The 17,223-nt window shown below is 49.6% G+C and overlaps 2 protein-coding genes across 2 annotated transcripts in view; one reads left to right on the top strand and one right to left on the bottom strand.

The window, feature by feature from the left end:
• MMP24 (matrix metallopeptidase 24) overlaps positions 1-9,711 on the top strand; it is a 46,451-nt gene extending 36,740 nt beyond the window's left edge. Inside the window, exons 6-9 of the mRNA XM_027708483.1 lie at positions 1,797-2,011; positions 3,578-3,716; positions 4,637-4,903; positions 7,158-9,711. Of these exons, the coding sequence (XP_027564284.1) occupies positions 1,797-2,011; positions 3,578-3,716; positions 4,637-4,903; positions 7,158-7,495 (959 nt within the window). The 3' untranslated portion in view covers positions 7,496-9,711. The remainder of the gene's footprint in view (positions 1-1,796; positions 2,012-3,577; positions 3,717-4,636; positions 4,904-7,157) is intronic.
• A 1,189-nt stretch (positions 9,712-10,900) lies between these two features.
• Positions 10,901-17,214, bottom strand: EIF6 (eukaryotic translation initiation factor 6). Its single transcript, XM_027708484.1, has 6 exons — positions 16,897-17,214; positions 16,732-16,817; positions 16,061-16,236; positions 14,680-14,856; positions 13,946-14,127; positions 10,901-12,789 (listed from the first exon to the last, which is right to left on the bottom strand). The coding sequence occupies exons 1-6, from the start codon at positions 17,001-17,003 to the stop codon at positions 12,780-12,782; spliced, it is 738 nt and encodes a 245-aa protein (XP_027564285.1). The 5' UTR covers positions 17,004-17,214; the 3' UTR covers positions 10,901-12,779.
• Positions 17,215-17,223: the final 9 nt, after the last annotated feature.

Genomic DNA, 17,223 nt, shown 5'->3' with positions numbered 1-17,223 from the left:
CTTGAAGAAATATAAAGATCCATTAGAAAAGCTTTAGAAAAATGGTCTGTCTCAAGATCTTAAAACCAAAAGCCATTGCAGCAACAGACCAAAGGAACTGCTCTATAAATAGCAATTCTCATTAAGGAGAATGTTAAAAGCATCTCCATGAAGATCTATAAATGATTAAATGTTGAGACACTAGAGATAAGAAAAAAAACGATGAAGCTAAAGCTGCACAAACTGAGGCAAGGGGTAGGACACAGACTTTAGCAGTGACAGGGGTTAATTGTTGACACAGTTTGCTGTGCATTATAGAGGATTTTCTACACTTGAAATTTGGAAAATGTGCTATATCTGCCCCAGAAACACTGGACTCGTTGCAGGAATCACAGGTGAAGGTTTCTGGCCTGGCACTGCAGGAAGTGGGACTGTATCATCCAAGTGGTACTTTCTGAACATAAAATCCCTGAAACCTCCACACAAGATTCTTACTGTTACATCCTTATTAACAATTAATAGAATGGATTTCTCTGATGACTTCTTTGTCACTGGCTGTGAGAATTTTCACTAGCCCAGTCACCCTTCCAGGACGTGTTAAGCGCTCATTCATTCTAGGAACCCTTTGAAAATGGAATGTTTAAGAGCTGAGTTACCATGAGGACCTGGGCACCTGACCATCATTTGAGGCAGCATAGTTAAAAATGTTTATGTACAAAAGTCGTCCTCTAACCCCACAGGTGTGTGGCCTCCATGGGTATCTCAATCCTTCCTCATACATCCCTTCCCTGGCTATGAGCAATCACATGCCTTGGGGTAACCCTTCCTGTGAGGATGAGCTTTGTCCAGGGCAGGTGTGCAGTAACCCCAGCTGGGCTGTGTTGAACCCCCAAACTGACTGAAGCAGTACCTGTGACAGCCAGCCCCAGTTCTGCCCACAGCTGGGGGTTTGTCCTGCAGGGTCAGAGTGAGGTTGAAACCCTGATCCCTGCAAATAAACAATCCTCAGACATAAAACTGGCCAAAATCCCTGGCTTCTGTTTATTGCCATGTTAACTTGTGGCCTTCTCTGAGAAGCAACAAGAAATCGGTGACTCTCTGAATGAGATTTGGTCCAGACTTTATCACTGTTAATGAAATTGTTCTCTGGCAGAGGCAGTTTAAGAGCAGACCTCTACTCCAGTCTCACTCACTGAGTAATTTTATAGCCCTGTCCATTCCTGCAGCCTTTAAAATCCAGAGCTGAGCTGGGGAAGGATTGAAAGGGAGATCTGTGCTGGGAGGGCATCACTTTAATGAGAGCAAGGTCCCTTGTCACAGCTGTGTGTCAGGGAGCTCTGAAGGCACTGATTGGTGACTGAACTGTGATAAAGTAATTGCTTTCTAATTTCCAAACTCCCTGCAGTTCCCCTTCAGTGTAGCATTGGTTTTCTGGTTTTGCATTGGGTTTGGGGGGGTTTTTGTTGCCTTTTTTATGGTTTACTAAACATTTCTTTTCAAGGCTTATCACCTTTCATTTCAGTTGGGAACATGACTGGTGTGGCTCCTCCTTCCTTTTAGCTCCAGCCTCCTTGGGACAACCTACAAAAACATTCTGTCTCTTCTTCAGTTCTTATCACTCATCTGTTTTGGGACACCTTTCACGTGTGGATGCATCTCGTTCTGCTCCCCATTTCTAGGGACTGAGCTCTGCCTCAGGAGTGTGTAAATCCCTGGCAATGCTGTCCAGCCACCCTGGTGCCTTTTAAAGCTTACGAGGGAAGCACAGAAAAGCCAAACTTGTCCACTTTGCTGAATATTTTCCTTTTCACTTCTAGGTCCTCCCATTGAGCCCCTGGAGCCAACCAGGCCTTTACCAACTCTTCCTGTTCGCAGAATTCACTCGACTTCGGAAAGGAAACACGAGAGACAGCCACGACCCCCCAGCCCTCCTCTGGGTGACAGGCCAGCTCTCCCTGGCTCCAAACCGAACATCTGTGATGGCAACTTCAACACTGTGGCTCTCTTTAGAGGAGAAATGTTTGTTTTCAAGGTACTTGAAAGCTTACCCATGAGTCTCCCTTTAATTTTATCGCTGGCAAAGGTTAATAGAAGTATTTGGTGGTAAGATTTGAAATGTCTGTGAAAATAGCTCTGTTCCTCTGAGGCTGGTGAGTGAGCAATATTAGAAGGAAATGTAAGCAGTTTGGCTCTGTAATATTTGGAATCTGTGCCTGATGGGATTCACAAAATGCCTGGGCAGCCTTGTTCAGAAGTCAAGTGACACAGAGGTGGCACTGTGGAATTGTGGAGATTGCCCAGGGAAAGCCTCTAGCACCTCCTGTGCCCACCCTCAATCCACCTGCAGACCACCTCCAAAACAGCTCAGTCCATCCACAGACCACCTCAAAAATCCACCTCAAACCAGCTCAAGCCATCTAAAAAACCAGCTCAATCCACCTCAAAACCATCTCAGTCCATTCACAGACCACTTTAAAAATCCACCTCAAGATTTTTCCAGCTCAGTCCACCCTTAAACCACCACCAGTTCAAAATGTGACCTGAGTGCACTGGCAGAGAATTCAGGCACCATCCAGCCTGAGAGGAGCCACCTGTAAAGCCATAAAGCAATGCCAGTACCTACCCACAATTAATCACAGAATCCTGGAGTGGTTTGGGCTGGAAGGGACCTTACAGAGCATCTCATTCCACCCCCTGCCATGGGCAGGGACACCTTCAACTGGATCAGGTCGCTCCAAGCCCCATCCCAGCTCTCCTGGAACACTTCCAGGGATGGGGCAGCCACAGCTTCTCTGGGCAGCAAGCCTCGTTGTCTTGAAGGTGACCTGCATGGAACCAGGGTTTCAGGGGTGCTCACCCTGCCTGAAGCTCCTGGGGAGTTTGAGTCAACCTTCCTTGTAAACTACAGCTGGGGAGGAAGGAGAGGCATCGCTCATTAACCCGTTAGAGTGCCTTGAATATGGACATCCATGGTCCCATTCCCAAAATACCAGTAGCTTTCACTGTGTCCAGTGGGCATGAATGTGGAGAGGGATATATTGAAGGTCATTAAATGAACAAACCACATCAGTTGCAGAAAATTCTTGAACTGAAACTACTTGAAGGCTGGGACAGTATCTGGGAGAAGTCTCACAGGTTCTGTCCTGCTTGTTAAAGCATCCACTGCAGCTTTAACTAATGATCTCATATCTGAAGGGATATTTAATAATTCCTTTGTACCTTTAGACCCTGTGTGTTTCACACAGTCACCAGGTACTGGTCAGGCTGTTCTGGGCTCAGCACCACCTGCACCAGGACAAGTGTGACACCTCAGTGACAGGACAAGCAGGGATCACAGTGCTTATAACTTTGGAGTCACTTCCCCCTGCTCCTTTTCCCTCTTTTTTCCACCCTTTTTCACAGCACCAGCAATCAACTTCTCACTTTTTGGGCTGCCATCTCCCCCACGTGGCACTTCTCTCTCTGGGGACAGTGCTGGGTTGGAGCTGTCACCCGAAGCAGGACGTCTGTCTGCAGTGGGGCCTAGGCAGGGATTAGGGATGCTGGATGCCCAGCAAGATAAAAATACTCGTTCTGAAGAGGCTTCTGGTTTTCCCAGGATCGCTGGTTCTGGCGGCTGCGCAACAACCGCGTGCAGGAGGGATACCCCATGCAGATTGAGCAGTTCTGGAAGGGCCTCCCCGCCAAGATCGACGCGGCCTACGAGCGCTCTGATGGCAAATTCGTTTTCTTCAAAGGTACAGTACAGTTCAGTCCAAGCCAACCCCTCCTGCCTCACCTCACACGCTGCTTTTGTGCCTTGAAGATGGTGAAAGCAGGTACGCTGCCCCCTTGGCCTTTTCCCAGGGGCACTTCAAGCAGCCACTGATCCTTAAAATATAGTTTAGTGTGGGCTGGCCTTGCCAGGACAATCTCTGTATAGAGCTAATATCAATTAAGGGAAGTTGGCTTTTGTGTGATGGCAAGAAACAAATTCTGTTTCCCAGGAAGTGTCAGTCTCCTGCCTATCCCCTTGAACACGTTTCAGCAGAGCACTGGGGCCTCTCCAAGTACAGGGTGCTCCCAAATCACATTTCTGGACAGTTGTCTCCTAAAGAGACAAAATGACCACCTTGTGCTGGGGCCCCACTTTAGCCCTGGCACTGTGAGTGTCTGAACAGGATCCTGTGACTCGAGAGCAAGTTGTGAGCAAGGAAGAGTGGCTGGAAAACATCGGCACTGCTGGTAGGAAATGACAGTACCTGGGCTTCTGAATTTGTGTCTGCAGCTTCAGCACCTCAGCTCACTAAACTGTATTAAAACTTGAGAAGGCTCAGGGAAAGGCAACATAAATGACTGAAAAGTTTGGGCTGACCTGCAAGGAACTCCTCAGCCTGAGTGAGGGATTGCAGACAGGGGATGGGAGAAGTTTTTGAAATCATGACTGGCATGAGAAGGTAAATGGAAAAGGGTTGTTAAACATTTCTTCTGAAACAAGAGTTGAGGAGCAGCAAGTGAAATCAGGTTTCAGGTTCACAATGAAGTGGAAGAGCAGCTTTTTCACAGTTCAGGCTGGAAGTCCTCAACATGCTGTGGTTCTGGGGCTATTTAACGTTTGTATTGATTCGACTCCTAACTGGGCAAACCTGTTTGTTGTTTGTGTCCCCCCGATCTCTAGGAGATAAGTACTGGGTTTTTAAGGAAGTGACAGCAGAGCCAGGCTACCCCCACAGCCTGGTGGAGCTGGGGAACTGCCTGCCCCGGGAGGGCATCGACACAGCCCTGCGCTGGGAGCCCGTGGGCAAAACCTACTTCTTCAAAGGGGACAGGTACTGGAGGTACAACGAGGACAAGAGAGCCACGGACCCAGGATACCCAAAGCCCATCACCGTGTGGAGAGGAGTCCCTCAGGCTCCTCAGGGAGCTTTCATCAGCAAGGAAGGCTGTATGTATCTGCATCATTGCTTGTGATGATGACAAGTATTACATTACAAATAACAGCTTGTGCTGGGAGTTGGGGGCTGGGTGTGGGGTGTTTCAGGTATTTCCTGGTACAGCAATTGAGTCGCAGAAGCCCTGGGGTCACCTGGGCCCTGTGAGCAGCAGCACTCTGAGATCTTTCCTGACCCTCATCCCAACCCATGCACATCCTTGGCTGTTAAACCACATTATCACATTGCCAGCTCTGGGGGGATGGGACTTATTCTGCTACAACAGCCCCTGGTTTTCCTGGGCCCTGGTTGTGAGGGTGCTGTAACCTACATTTCCTCATGATTTTTACCTGTAGCTGGCTCAGGCTCTCTATGACAGGCTCCAGCCTGTCTGATGTTGGCAGTTAGAATCATGGAATCAGCCCTGTTGGAAAGGACCTCTGAGATCATAAAGTCCAACCCTTGATCCAACCCCACCATGGTTCCCAGACCATGGCACTGATGCCACATCCAGTCTCATCTTAAACACCTCCAGGGACAGTGGATCCACCCCCTCCCTGGGCAGCCCTGATTACCCTCTCTGTAAAGAATTTCTTCCTAATATCCAACCTAAACCTCCCCTGGCACAGCTGAAGACCCTGAGCCCTCTTGTCCTACTGCTGCTTCCTGGGAGCAGACCCTGACCCCCACCTGGCTCCCCCCTCCTGTCAGGGAGTTGCAGAGAGTCAGGAGGTCTCCCCTGAGCCTCCTCCTCTCCAGGCTGAGCCCCCCCAGCTCCCTCAGCCTCTCCTCGCAGCACTTGTGCTCCAGTCCCTTCCCCAGCCTCGCTGCTCTTCTCTGTCCCTGCTCCAGCCCCTCCATGTCCTTCCTGAGCTGAGGGCCCAGAGCTGGACACAGCACTCCAGGGGTGGCCTCACCAGCGCTGAGTCCAGGGGCAGAATCCCTGCCCTGCTCCTGCTGCCACACTGTTCCTGAGCCAGCCCAGGATCCATTGGCCCTCTTGGCCACCTGGGCACACTCTGGCTCCTGTTCAGCTCCCTGTCCATCCACACTCCCAGCTCCCTTCCTGCCTGGCTGCTCTCCAGCCACTCTGTCCCAGCCCGGGGGGCTGCCGGGGGTTGTTGTGGCCAAAGGGCAGGACCCGGCCCTTGGCCTGGTTGAACCTCATCCCCTTGGAATCAGCCCATGGATCCAGCCTGTCCAGGTCCCTCTGCAGAGCCCTCCTGCCTTCCAGCAGATCAACACTCCCCCCCAACTTGGTGTCATCTGCAAATTTGCTGATGGGGGACTCAATCCCCTCATCTAAATCATCAATAAAGATATTAAATAGAACTGGGCCCAACACTGATCCCTGGGGGACACCACTGGTGACCGGGAGCCTTGAAGTTATGCTCCCAGTAGGGGCTTGGACCTCCAGAGGCTCCTTCCAACACATTTCTTTCTCTAATTTGAAGATTTCTTCCTCTTATTCCAGTTAGGGAAGGAGCTAACAGAGGGGGCTTGTGCCCTTGAGGCTGTTTAAATTTGGAGGTGTGGTGTGAGAGCAGGGCTGTAGGGCTGGGCCAGGCTGAAGGGTGGCAGTGAGAGCCAGCCAAGCTGGGGGACAGTCCAGGAACCCCAACACTTTCGCCACAGCTCCCTTGTCCTATTTTCTTTAATTTTTTTCTAATCATTTGAGAGTCACTAGAAAAGGAGTCTGGGGAGAGGGGGGTAATTCAGACAATACATAGCATAAAGCATCACCCTTTTATTAGCAGCAGGACAAGACTGGTCCTCAACACAGGCCAAATATTCTGGATTTTTGGCCAAAAGGACTCATCTGACCCAGCATCTGCTCTCTGAGGCTGGGTGAATAGAAACTGAAATGTTCTTCCAAACCCACCCAGGCACACACTGGCACTCTGCAGATGCTGTTATTTACTTGGTAATGACAAGCACACATTTACAGATGCTTTAGTAAAAAATAACTCACTGCAGCACACTTCTTTAAAGTTAGTAGGGTTTTTTTTTAATTCCCTGCTTGTCTTGGTCAGGGGGAATGGTGTTCCATGGGCAATGTTGAACACACAAGCCAGGGTTACGGCTTCCCTTTTAAATCTCAGCTCCAAAACCACCTTCACTTTCCAATGGTTTGGGAATGCCCTGGATAAATGTATTTTATTGACCCAGGCAGTGCCCACCTCCCGCTGTTCAGGCTCCCTGGACACCCTCACACGAGCGCAACTCAACTTGGAAATGGTGACAAGTACTCTCTGTTTTGTCTCCTAGTTTACACCTACTTTTACAAAGGGAAGGAGTACTGGAAGTTTGATAACCAGAGGCTGAGCGTGGAGCCAGGCTACCCCAGGTCGATCCTGAAGGACTGGATGGGCTGTAACCAGAAGGATGTTGAGCGGAGCAAAGACCGGCGGCTCCCGCACGACGACGTGGACATCATGGTGACCATCAACGACGTGCCCAGCACCGTCAACGCCATCGCAGTGGTGATCCCCTGCATCCTGTCCCTCTGCATCCTCGTCCTGGTCTACACAATCTTCCAGTTCAAAAACAAAGAGGTGCAGCAAAACGTTGTGTACTACAAAAGACCTGTCCAGGAGTGGGTATGACACAGCCTGCTGCACATTGCACCTCGTTGAGCTGATGGGGACTATGGACGTGCAAAAAAAAAAAAAAGAGAAAAATGCATTGAAAAGCCTACCAAACAAAACTACTTCAGTGACCTACGAGTTTTGGACAGCCTGGGACCGAAATAAGCAGGAAAACTGGAAAAAACATAGGCAGGCAGCCTTGCAGTGTGGAGCCTCTTTCCTTCGTGCTGCCTCGGTCGCCTGTCGGTCGCGGTGCATCCACAGGCTCGCTCTGCCAGCACCAGAGTCTTCGAGACAGGTTTCAACTGATCTGGGAAACTTCATTCAGTTCCCTGCACCAGTGCCCCCTGTTAAACCCAGCATTCTCCAGTGTAGCTAAACCACCTCTGAACAGAACCATTTTTTTAATAGCTGTCTCATAAACGAATTAAGATCATGAAATCTATGAACGGGAACAATTCAGTGTCATAAGCAGAAGACATTCTGATGCTGAACCATTCTAAAAGATCTTCTTAGTTTATTACAAAATCCAGGGATCTACCTGGATAACAATTTCCAATACCTGCTGGTCAGATGTTTTGTACATTCATAACTAATCAACGCTGCCACTCAGCACAGTGCACAAGGAACCACCGAGCACTCAAAGAGGTACCGGAGTGCGGAGCAGAAGCTCAAGAAGCACCAAACCAGACACTTGGCAACATCAAGCCCTAGACTGGGACAATCTGAAGACAAAGTAATTGGGTCTAAAAAAAAAAAAACAACCAATCATAGGAATACATGTTTTTGTTTTGGGAGCCACTTATGAAAGAAATATTTAAATGTCATATGAGTTGGTTTAAGCTCCCAGCAGCAAGAACCAATGAACCAATGGGTACTGAAATACCAGGAATATGTGTAGACTTAGACTGCACTCTGCCCCTGTTAAGACACCAGGAAAAGATGAGTTGTTGTTCTGTGGCATGTGTAACTAGATTGTGGAATTTGTACGTTGGGTTTCAGGAGAATGGAAATGTTTGTTTGGAGTGAGGTCGTCATTATATTTTGCTGAAATAGTCAAGGTACAGTAAGAATTAGGCCTGTTTATAAAACTAAATCCAAGCCCTGTAGATGTTACAAACATTGTATGCCTTCGAAATTTGGGGTTTTTTTTGTTTTGCTCACTTCTTCACAGGCAAATATTTGGCAAGGACCAAAGGGAGCATGCCACACAGTAGAATGAGTTCATCACTAGCCACGTTTGACAGAGCCATAAAAATCAGGTAAAGGCTAGAAAAATACCTTAACTTCCAGCTAGTGAGTTTCCACGAGTCTCTTCCTCCAACAGTAGCTTCTGCTTGTCCCTCTTCCAGCCGTGAGTGGTTCAGGATGTTCTGTCCTAACCACAAACTTTTGATTTTCCTGTTGATGCTGATATTTCTGCCATGTTGAATAAGAGTGGAAGAGCCTCTTGCAGTACAGTGCCATGGCAAAGTCCAGCCCTGTACAGAAGTGCCATCCATGTCAGCACAGGAACTGCTTTGCACGCTCACCGTGATAATCACGGGTGATTAGCCTAAGCCCTCTGCCTATAACTGAATTTTATTCAGTGCAAATGAAGTGCAATGCACAGAATGTCCAGTTAGTATAGAAAAAGTACAGCTTTATAATGTCAGCTCTGAAACAAACCCCACGGACAACAAACATGCTAAAACTATTCCTAACTACAGTGAGGAACGAAGCAGCAGAGAGATTGTTAGCATTCTGGATTGCTAATTAGTGCTCAAATATTGCTCTGGTGAAGCAGGATAGACACATAGATACGTCTGGTGAAGCCCACTAGGACTGCATAACGCGTGGTCTCAAACTGTATTTTGTCCTCCATAACTGATTTCCATAGCCAAGCTGTTTATTGTGTTTAAACATAAAATATTACCAACATATTACAAAATAAGTGAGAAGCAAGTAGATGAGAAACTTCGAGTTGTAGTGAAACCTGTGCTAACGTCTCATGATGGGTGAAGGAGTGCAAAGGACCAAACGAAATCGGAGCTACCAATCAGACACCCCCACGCTACTCCGTGTTGCTCTGTGTACTAGAGGTGTGGTAGGACGCACACCACGGACTCCACAGCCACCTCGGTCTCATCTGTACGCTGCCATCTCTCTGGGGCTGGCACAGCCCAAACCTTTGAGCAACTTCCAACAGCCATCATTAAAAAAAAAAAAAAAAAAAAAAAAAAAGAATTTACAACCGAGAGCGTTGTCTGGGTTCGTTTATATCGTTTATATTCTTCTCCTGCCCGAAGGCAGGTTTTTGGCCTGTCCAAGGAACAGGCTGTTCAGGCAGCAAAGTGCCTGGGTGGGCACAGGCTGAGCCGTGTCCTCGGACAGCTGCAGGTGCCCCAGGGTGCCAGGCCCCGCTCAGCAAGGCTGGGCTGTGCTGCCAAAACCCAGCCTGCCTGGAGCTGCTGCTGCACAGAGCCACAGAAACACCACGGGGCCTTTCCTGCCTGCTCTGTACCTGCCCCCCAGGGCACAGCTCGGATTTTCCAGGGCGTGAGGTACTCGTGGAGGTGTGTGGGGGGTGAGAGCAGCCCCCTACAGGTACAGGTGGTGGCACTGGGGGCTGGGGCAGGGGGTGAGCATCTGACCCTCTTCCCACAGTACAGCCCCATTCACACCATTATCATCTCTCTTTTGCCAAGATCAGCCCCTGGGCAGTCCTGGGGTGACCTGGACCTGGGCACAAACATCAGTATTTGTGTAAGGGGCAGTTCCTTAGTATTCCCACTCCTTCTGGGATCCTGTGTTCTGCTGCAGAGCTGATCAGTGGAGGGTGGACTCGCTGCTGCCCATCAGCTTGGCCAGAGCTCTCCCTGATCCAGCTCCTGATCCAGCTCCTGTCCCAAAATGCAGCACCAGGACACATTGTCCCCACAGGGGAGCAGGGAACAGCAGAGCTAATTCAAGCCTCATGAGCAAGGTGCGTTCTGTGATCTCATTCTGTATTTGTACAGCCCCAGGGCCATTTGTCCAGCCCAGGGCCCTGGCACAGGGGGACCTTAGAGCAGCCAACTACACACACTCACTGCACTGCACTCAATATCCTATTTGGTTTTCCTCCAGTTTTTGACTACTTCGAATAATTTCATCACCATTAAGGCTCATTTTCCCAGGTAAGTTAGAAATTTGCTGGTATATAGGATAACTACAGTCAGAAAAGTTGGTCCTTCACTAAGACAGATTAGTTATTTCTAACTTGTAATTAGTCATCTCATTCCATGGCTCGCTCACCCAGGGTCCTAAAAGCCTTTGGCACAAAAACCTGCCACTGCAGTACAACAGACCTTCTTCATACCCCTGTGGACTCCTTTAAAGAATTGCACAGATCTTTTGAGACATGACTTGCCATTAAAACACCACATTTATGCTCTCTCATGATCCGTGTTTCTAAATCCATTCTTTATTATAGTTCATTTTTCTTGTATACAGGTCCATCTCACCAATTCAGAATTCCCACAAACCCATGTTTAGAACAGGTACCATGTTTGCCACCTTCCAGTTCCCAAGCTCCCAGAGGTCTCACCCCAGTTGGCAATGCCCTGTCCTGCCCTGACTCCTGGGCACATCACAACCCCCAACACTGCACCATCTTTCCCACTTAAGGATTTGGATTACACAGAGTGGATTATTCTTCTCATTTACCTCTAAACTGTCTATAAGACCTAACACAGATCAAGGTCACCAGTGCAAGCCAGGATTCCTGCCTGCAGACAGGAATGAGAAAAAAACAGTGACAGGAGTTGCAGGGGAAAATTTCAGCCTCCCTCGCTTCCCATGTGATGAACACGGGCCAACATGGATGGGAATAGTCAGAATCCTGCAATGTCCACCCAGGAGCTGAGCACTGTGAGGTGACCAAAAGGAAGCAGCTTCTTGCTCTGAATATTGAGACAGGTTGAGAGGAGGAGACCTGGAGTCATGCCAAGAAAGGTGGTGCTCAGTATCAAAGGGCAGGGCTGCTCTGATCAGAGACCATGGCAATCTTTATTTAACAGTTTAAGGAGCAGCCTTTGATCAACTGAAACTTATAAAGCCTTCCCTAAACATCCAGACAGTAGAACAAAAATGGAAGTTTCCTTAATTTTTCACAAAGCCCAAAGCACCAGGGCTGAAAAGAGCTCTGCCCACACAGCTCCTCAAGAGAACCCAGCTGAGAGCAATCCAGCCATGAGGGAACAAGTGAGAGCTTCCTCTTACCCTCAGGATGGGAAATGGAGGCACTGCTACGCCTTCAGTGCACCCTTAGTGGGCAAGCAGAAAAGCAGCTGAAATGAGAGATCAGTGAGAACAGCTGTTTGGAAGGCAATCACTGCTTCTGTCCAAAAGTAGCATCCACAGCTCCTTCCCATCATCACTCCCGGGCATGGGCAGAGCTCTTCAGGAGGAAGCTCCCAAATCTGTTCCCTCTGACTCAAGTGACTGCTCAGAACCGTATTACAGAACCTTTGTCTCCAAGGTAACTCCAGATGAGGTGGTTCAAATTCAAAACTGGGGTTTGCTGACTTCCAAGGGTTTCCCAGTGCAGGATTTGAACTCCTGCAGGACAAATTAAGCCCACTGGCCTTAGTGTGCCTTTAGGGCTCTCTCCTGCGGGTGCCTCAGGAGCAGCACAGGTGACACCAGATCAAACTCTGCTCCAGGCACTCCCACACTGTTGCTGTTAAAAGCCCTTGGATTAACTCTAACAAACTCCAGGTTTTATCCACATGGTCACTTCAGAATCACCATTCCCATGGGAACAGCTCAGGGCAAAAGAGAAGGTGATGGCTTTTAGATTATTTTGTGGCAAGTAAACTCCTCTATTGTTGGTACTGAACATCCAAGGGGTTCTTTTGTCTACCTACAGCAGGAACACCACTCAAGCAGCTGTGTGGAAAGAGAGGGCAGTGCATGGAGTGCCAAAACAAACTACTGTGCTGCAGGACACTGGTGCAAGACTTAAGGCAAAGCAATCTCTAGTGATCAACATCCAAGAGCCAAAAGAGTAAATATTGTGGGTGATCTGAGGGGCCCAGTCAGCACCACAACACCAGAAAGCAGAGCTGAAGAGAACATCAGCAAAGGGACAGAGAGCATTCCTTATTTGTATCTTATGCATGTTATTTGTCAATACTTAAGTTTACAAAACGCTATAAAAAGTTGATTTTGTAGCCTCTTCCTTGGGTCAGAAATATCATCAGAAGGTCTGGATGCCTGTGATCCAAAGTGCAGCTCAACACTCCTTAGGAGCTTTCTGGGAAGTCGGAACCAACGCTGCTCATGTCAGGCTGAAACACAAAACAGAAGGGAGGTTTGGCAGTGCCAGGCAGTGCAGAAGGCATTTCAAAGCACCAGTACAGTCAGTTCTCACCCTCCAGTTACAAAGCCCCAGTAGAAATTCCCCTTCCTAGAAGAGAAGGGCCTATGGAAAGAGGGAAGCAGATGTTGTGGCTGCTAACAGGCAGCCACAGGAACAAACCTGTCAAGCTGGCAAAGGTAAAATGCACACTCAGCCTGGCCCAGGGAGTGATTAACAGCTCAGAGCAAGTTTAATTATGGCTCTGATATGCTCAGAGACATCCAGGCTTTGTACCAGAACTGTAAAGGGGCAAAGAACTCTTTCAAAGGGTTCCAAAGTCTAGGAAGTTGTTATGCCATAAACTAGTCCCATAAATTCTTATGATACCTGAGAACTCAGCCACTAAGTTACAATGCTCTGGTAGCTCAGGAACACACTTTGAGCCCCACAGCAATGGTCCTCAGAGCTGTAACCAGATGAAAGCCCAAATGCAGTTCGCAGAGGACACTGATCTATGTGCATCCTAAACCTTGTGAAAACATTTTCATACATAATGAAAGGGGAAGGTCCTGTATCATTACTACTCCAGGCAGAAAACAAAGCCTGCCTTGCATTAAAAGATAAGATGGACAAAGCCTTTGACAAAAAGGCTTTAAAAAAATTCAAGTTGGCAGTTTTAAATTAAAAAGATTTAAGGCAGCAGCAGCAGCTGACAAGCCATAAAGTCTTTTTGGCTTCAGAAATGGTTGTAGCAAGCATTTGAAATAACTTTATGTGGGTTACAACAATCAAAAGCCAAGATGTCGAGCAAAGTCACTGGCATTTTAACTTTTAAAACAAGGTTTGTTTAAAAAAACCCATTCATGTCATAGCTAAGCACTGAACAGGTAGGGAAGCAAACCTGACAGCTGAAATGGATGTTTGCTTCCCACAAAAAGGATTCTGACTGCTCACACATTCCATCACCCAACTACTGCCAGTAACCAACAAAAGTAAGGAGGCAGTAAGAAAATGGTAATTAAAAAAAGATAAATCAACTGTGAAACCAGTTCATGATAAAAAACTACTTCATGATAAAATAATAGTTTATAACAAAATCTTGGCTGTTTTGCCCCTGACCGTGCCCAGAGCTGGCTCCCCCTCACCTGTCAATCAGGGAGTCCCTCATGTTGGTGGCGATGGTGCTGGGCTGGGCCTCGTTGAGCTTGAAGATGCTCTCGATGACGGAGAGCTCGGTGCTGGTGGTGTCCAGCCCACAGAAGGCACACCAGTCGTTCACCACCATCCCCGCCGCGATCACCTCGCTGCCGCGGTTCACCGTCCCCGCCTGCGGGCAGGGCACAGCATCAGCCACAGCAGCACAGCTCCTCACACACCTCGGCCAAAACCTTTAGTGCCCCTGAAGAGCTGAAAGCCCCTGCCCATTAGCAAAGCCCAGGTGAAATGGTTAATGGACAGCCTGTAATATGTGGTGAGAAGGTGGTGTGGCAGCCAGGGAAACAGAGTCCATAAAGGAGGAAGGAGGATGGCACAGCAACCACGGCTGAGCACATCCAGCTGAGCAGGCACGGGGCTTTGTTACTTAATTTTTGTAAACACTGGCTTCAGCCAAACCAGACAACCTCACATTCTGTGTCTGCACCACAGACACAGCAGAAGCAACATTTCAGGAGCAAAGTAAAAGCACTGAGCAGTTTATCCAGACTCAGGGAAGACAGGGAACTGTCTCAGGAGACTTGGCCTGTTCAAGTTTTCCCTCATCTCCCACTTGGAATCGCTCTGCAGAGAAACAGCATCCAGGAGCTCAGGAGATGGAGCCAGACTAGAACTGGGCTGGGAGGGAGTGGGAAGGGCAAACACAAACCCACAAAAGCCTTACCACGAGTGGGACCTGGAGCAGTGAGGACAGTTCATCCTGGTCATCTATTGAAGTTTTGGGGTGCACGAGTCCTCCCTGGTTACTAAAAACACAGTAACTTCCCACCAGCACCTGATCTGCCACCGTTTGCCTGAAAACCTCCACCTTCAGCACATCTGCCAAGATCTCCTCTGTCTCCTGCCAACAGGAAGAGAACAAAGCCTTCAGTAAAATGGCACTGTGGAATTGGAAGTCAAGCTGTTCCTGCACACAGCCCTCTGAGAGCCTCCCACTCTGCACAACCCATTGCAACCCAGCCAAGGTAAAACACAAACCCAACCTCCACATCTACATGTTCCCAGTGTCACCACAAACACAACCCTGTGCTATTACTGGGAAATACCCAAATCCCCTTCTTTCTACTGGCAGTACATCAGCTGTGTCAATGCCTGTTCTCTGAGCATTCCCAGTGAACCAGTCCTCCCAAACCACCATGACAAAGTCATCTTATCCTTCTGCAGAACTCTTAAGAACTTCTTTCCCCTCCAGGTTTCACTGCGAACTATTTTGGTTTCTCTCTGCCCATCTTACCTTACTTTTTGCACTTATTTAAAACATATTATGCTGCAAAGCCCATTACCCTTATTTTTCTCTTCCATTTGCACTCCTAACAGCAAGTCCCATCTCTTCAGTTTTAGCACCAGCTGAAAGCAAACACTGTCATGACCTGTAGCCACACACATCTCTCTCAATGCTATTAAGGTATCAGTTCTCAGACATAAAGTAGCAATGACTTTGTCTCTTTTGCCCTTAGTTTAAACTTTCATTAGAAACTTCTTGTTTTTCTTTCAGCCCTCTGTAATCACTCACAACCATGGCCTCTTTCAACTGTTACAAATTTTGGGTAGCTCAGCTGCAGCTTCCAACTCCTGCTGTGATCCTCAGTGCCCTCCTCTGGGTGCTCTTTATTACCCTCTAATTCACTCAGTTTTACCACCCAAAGCCAACTGCACCCAATGATCATGGAATCACAGGATGCTTTGGGTTGGAAGGGACCTTAAAGTTCATCTCATCCCACCCCCTGTCATGGGCAGGGACACCTTCCACTAGCCCAGGTTGCTCCAACCTGGCCTTGGACACTTCCAGGGGTGGGGCAGCCACAGCTTCTCTGGGCAACCTGTGCCAGGGCCTCCCCACCCTCACAGGGAAGAATTTCTTCCCAATATCCCATCTAACCCTGCCCTCTGGCAGTGAGAAGCCATTCCCCCCTGTCCTGTCCCATGATACACGCCCAACCCTCTCATCCCCCTTCCCTTCTCCAGGGGTGACCCAGAGGCCACAAGCACAGCCTGGGCAGTTTCCCAGCCCCCCGTGCCCATGGCAGTGCCCCAGGGTCCTGTACCCTGTCCAGGTCCGGGTGCACCAGGGCCACGTAGTCGTTGCAGGTGGTGACGTTGCCCAGGGCCGAGAGCCGCTCCTCCACGCGCTGGATCCGCACCGAGTCCGGGAGGCTGTTCCGGATGTGCTGCAGCTCCTGGTCTGTCGTGCTGCTCGGGACCAGCAGCCCGTGTCTGTTCCCTAAAATGGCAAAAAAACAAAGCAGAATGGAATAAGGAGAATGTTCCCAGGGGGTTTCCCAGCACTTCCCTGCTGTTCACACCCTGCCCTGACTCAGTGTGCTCCTCCCAGGACCCAGCCCAGGAGATTCGTTACCATTTAAAAATAACCAGCACCACGGGAAAGAAAAACCCAGCGTGAGGCACCGGCTGTGGGGGAGTGGCACGGTCACAAATCCCTTCTCTTTCGCAACAGGACTCAAGGAAGCTCGAGGCTCTCAGTGAGACCCTTTGACAAGGAACTCCTCGTGAAAATGCCAAGTGCTCCACGAAAGGTCCGGGTGCTGCTGTTCGTGTGACTGTGGCAGCACCATGGAACGGTTAAAGGAACAAAAAACCACTCGGGGCATTAGAACAGCCCCCGGGGTCGAGGGACGCGGCCCCGGCCAGGCACGGGACGCTTCCCCGAACTCCCCCGGGACCCTCCCCGTCCCCCCAAGGCTTTCCCCTCACGTACCCACACACATCCTGCCGATGATGCGGCAGCCGGCGATGGACGCGTGCACCACCGGGATGGTCCCGAACAGCTCCCCCTCGAACACGCTGCAAGGACAAAGCGCCGTCAGGGCCCCGCGGAGCCGGGCAGGGCAGCGCCGGGCCGGGCAGGGCAGGGCCACCTCACCTGTAGAAGTTCTCTGAGCCGCCGATGGCCACGAGGCAGTAGGCGTTGGTGAGCTTGGCGAAACAGCCCAGCTCGTTGTTGTTCTCGAAGCTGGCGCGGACCGCCATGGCGGGAACGAGTGTGGGAATGGGGCCGAGAACGGGGCCGGGAATGGCGCCGGGAATGGGGCCGGGAACGGGGCCGGCAATGAGAACGGGGCGGGTGCCGGGCCGGGAACGGAAATGGGGCTAGGCCCTGCTCTGGGGCTGGGGCCGGGAAGGAGCAAAGTCCGCGGTCACTCCTGGCGCCGCCGCCGCCGCCGCCTCAGTCGGAACCACGGGGTGCGGC

Source organism: Neopelma chrysocephalum, unplaced genomic scaffold, assembly GCF_003984885.1.
Source record: "Neopelma chrysocephalum unplaced genomic scaffold, ASM398488v2 Primary Assembly neopelma1_96250, whole genome shotgun sequence".
NCBI lineage: Eukaryota > Metazoa > Chordata > Aves > Passeriformes > Pipridae > Neopelma > Neopelma chrysocephalum.
Note: the sequence above shows the minus strand (reverse complement) of the source record. Positions and strands in the feature narration are given on the sequence as shown.

What these genes read in the sequence shown, in the direction of transcription:
- EIF6 (XM_027708484.1), bottom strand. Translation starts at nt 17,003, where the DNA reads ATGGCGGTCCGCGCCAGCTTCGAGAACAACAACGAGCTGGGCTGTTTC. An exon ending in GGCTCAGAGAACTTCTACAG is followed by an intron (nt 16,818 to 16,896) that starts GTGAGGTGGCCC and finishes TTGTCCTTGCAG; the next exon opens with CGTGTTCGAGGGGGAGCTGT. An exon ending in TGCTCCAGGTCCCACTCGTG is followed by an intron (nt 14,128 to 14,679) that starts GTAAGGCTTTTG and finishes CCCTGCCCGCAG; the next exon opens with GCGGGGACGGTGAACCGCGG.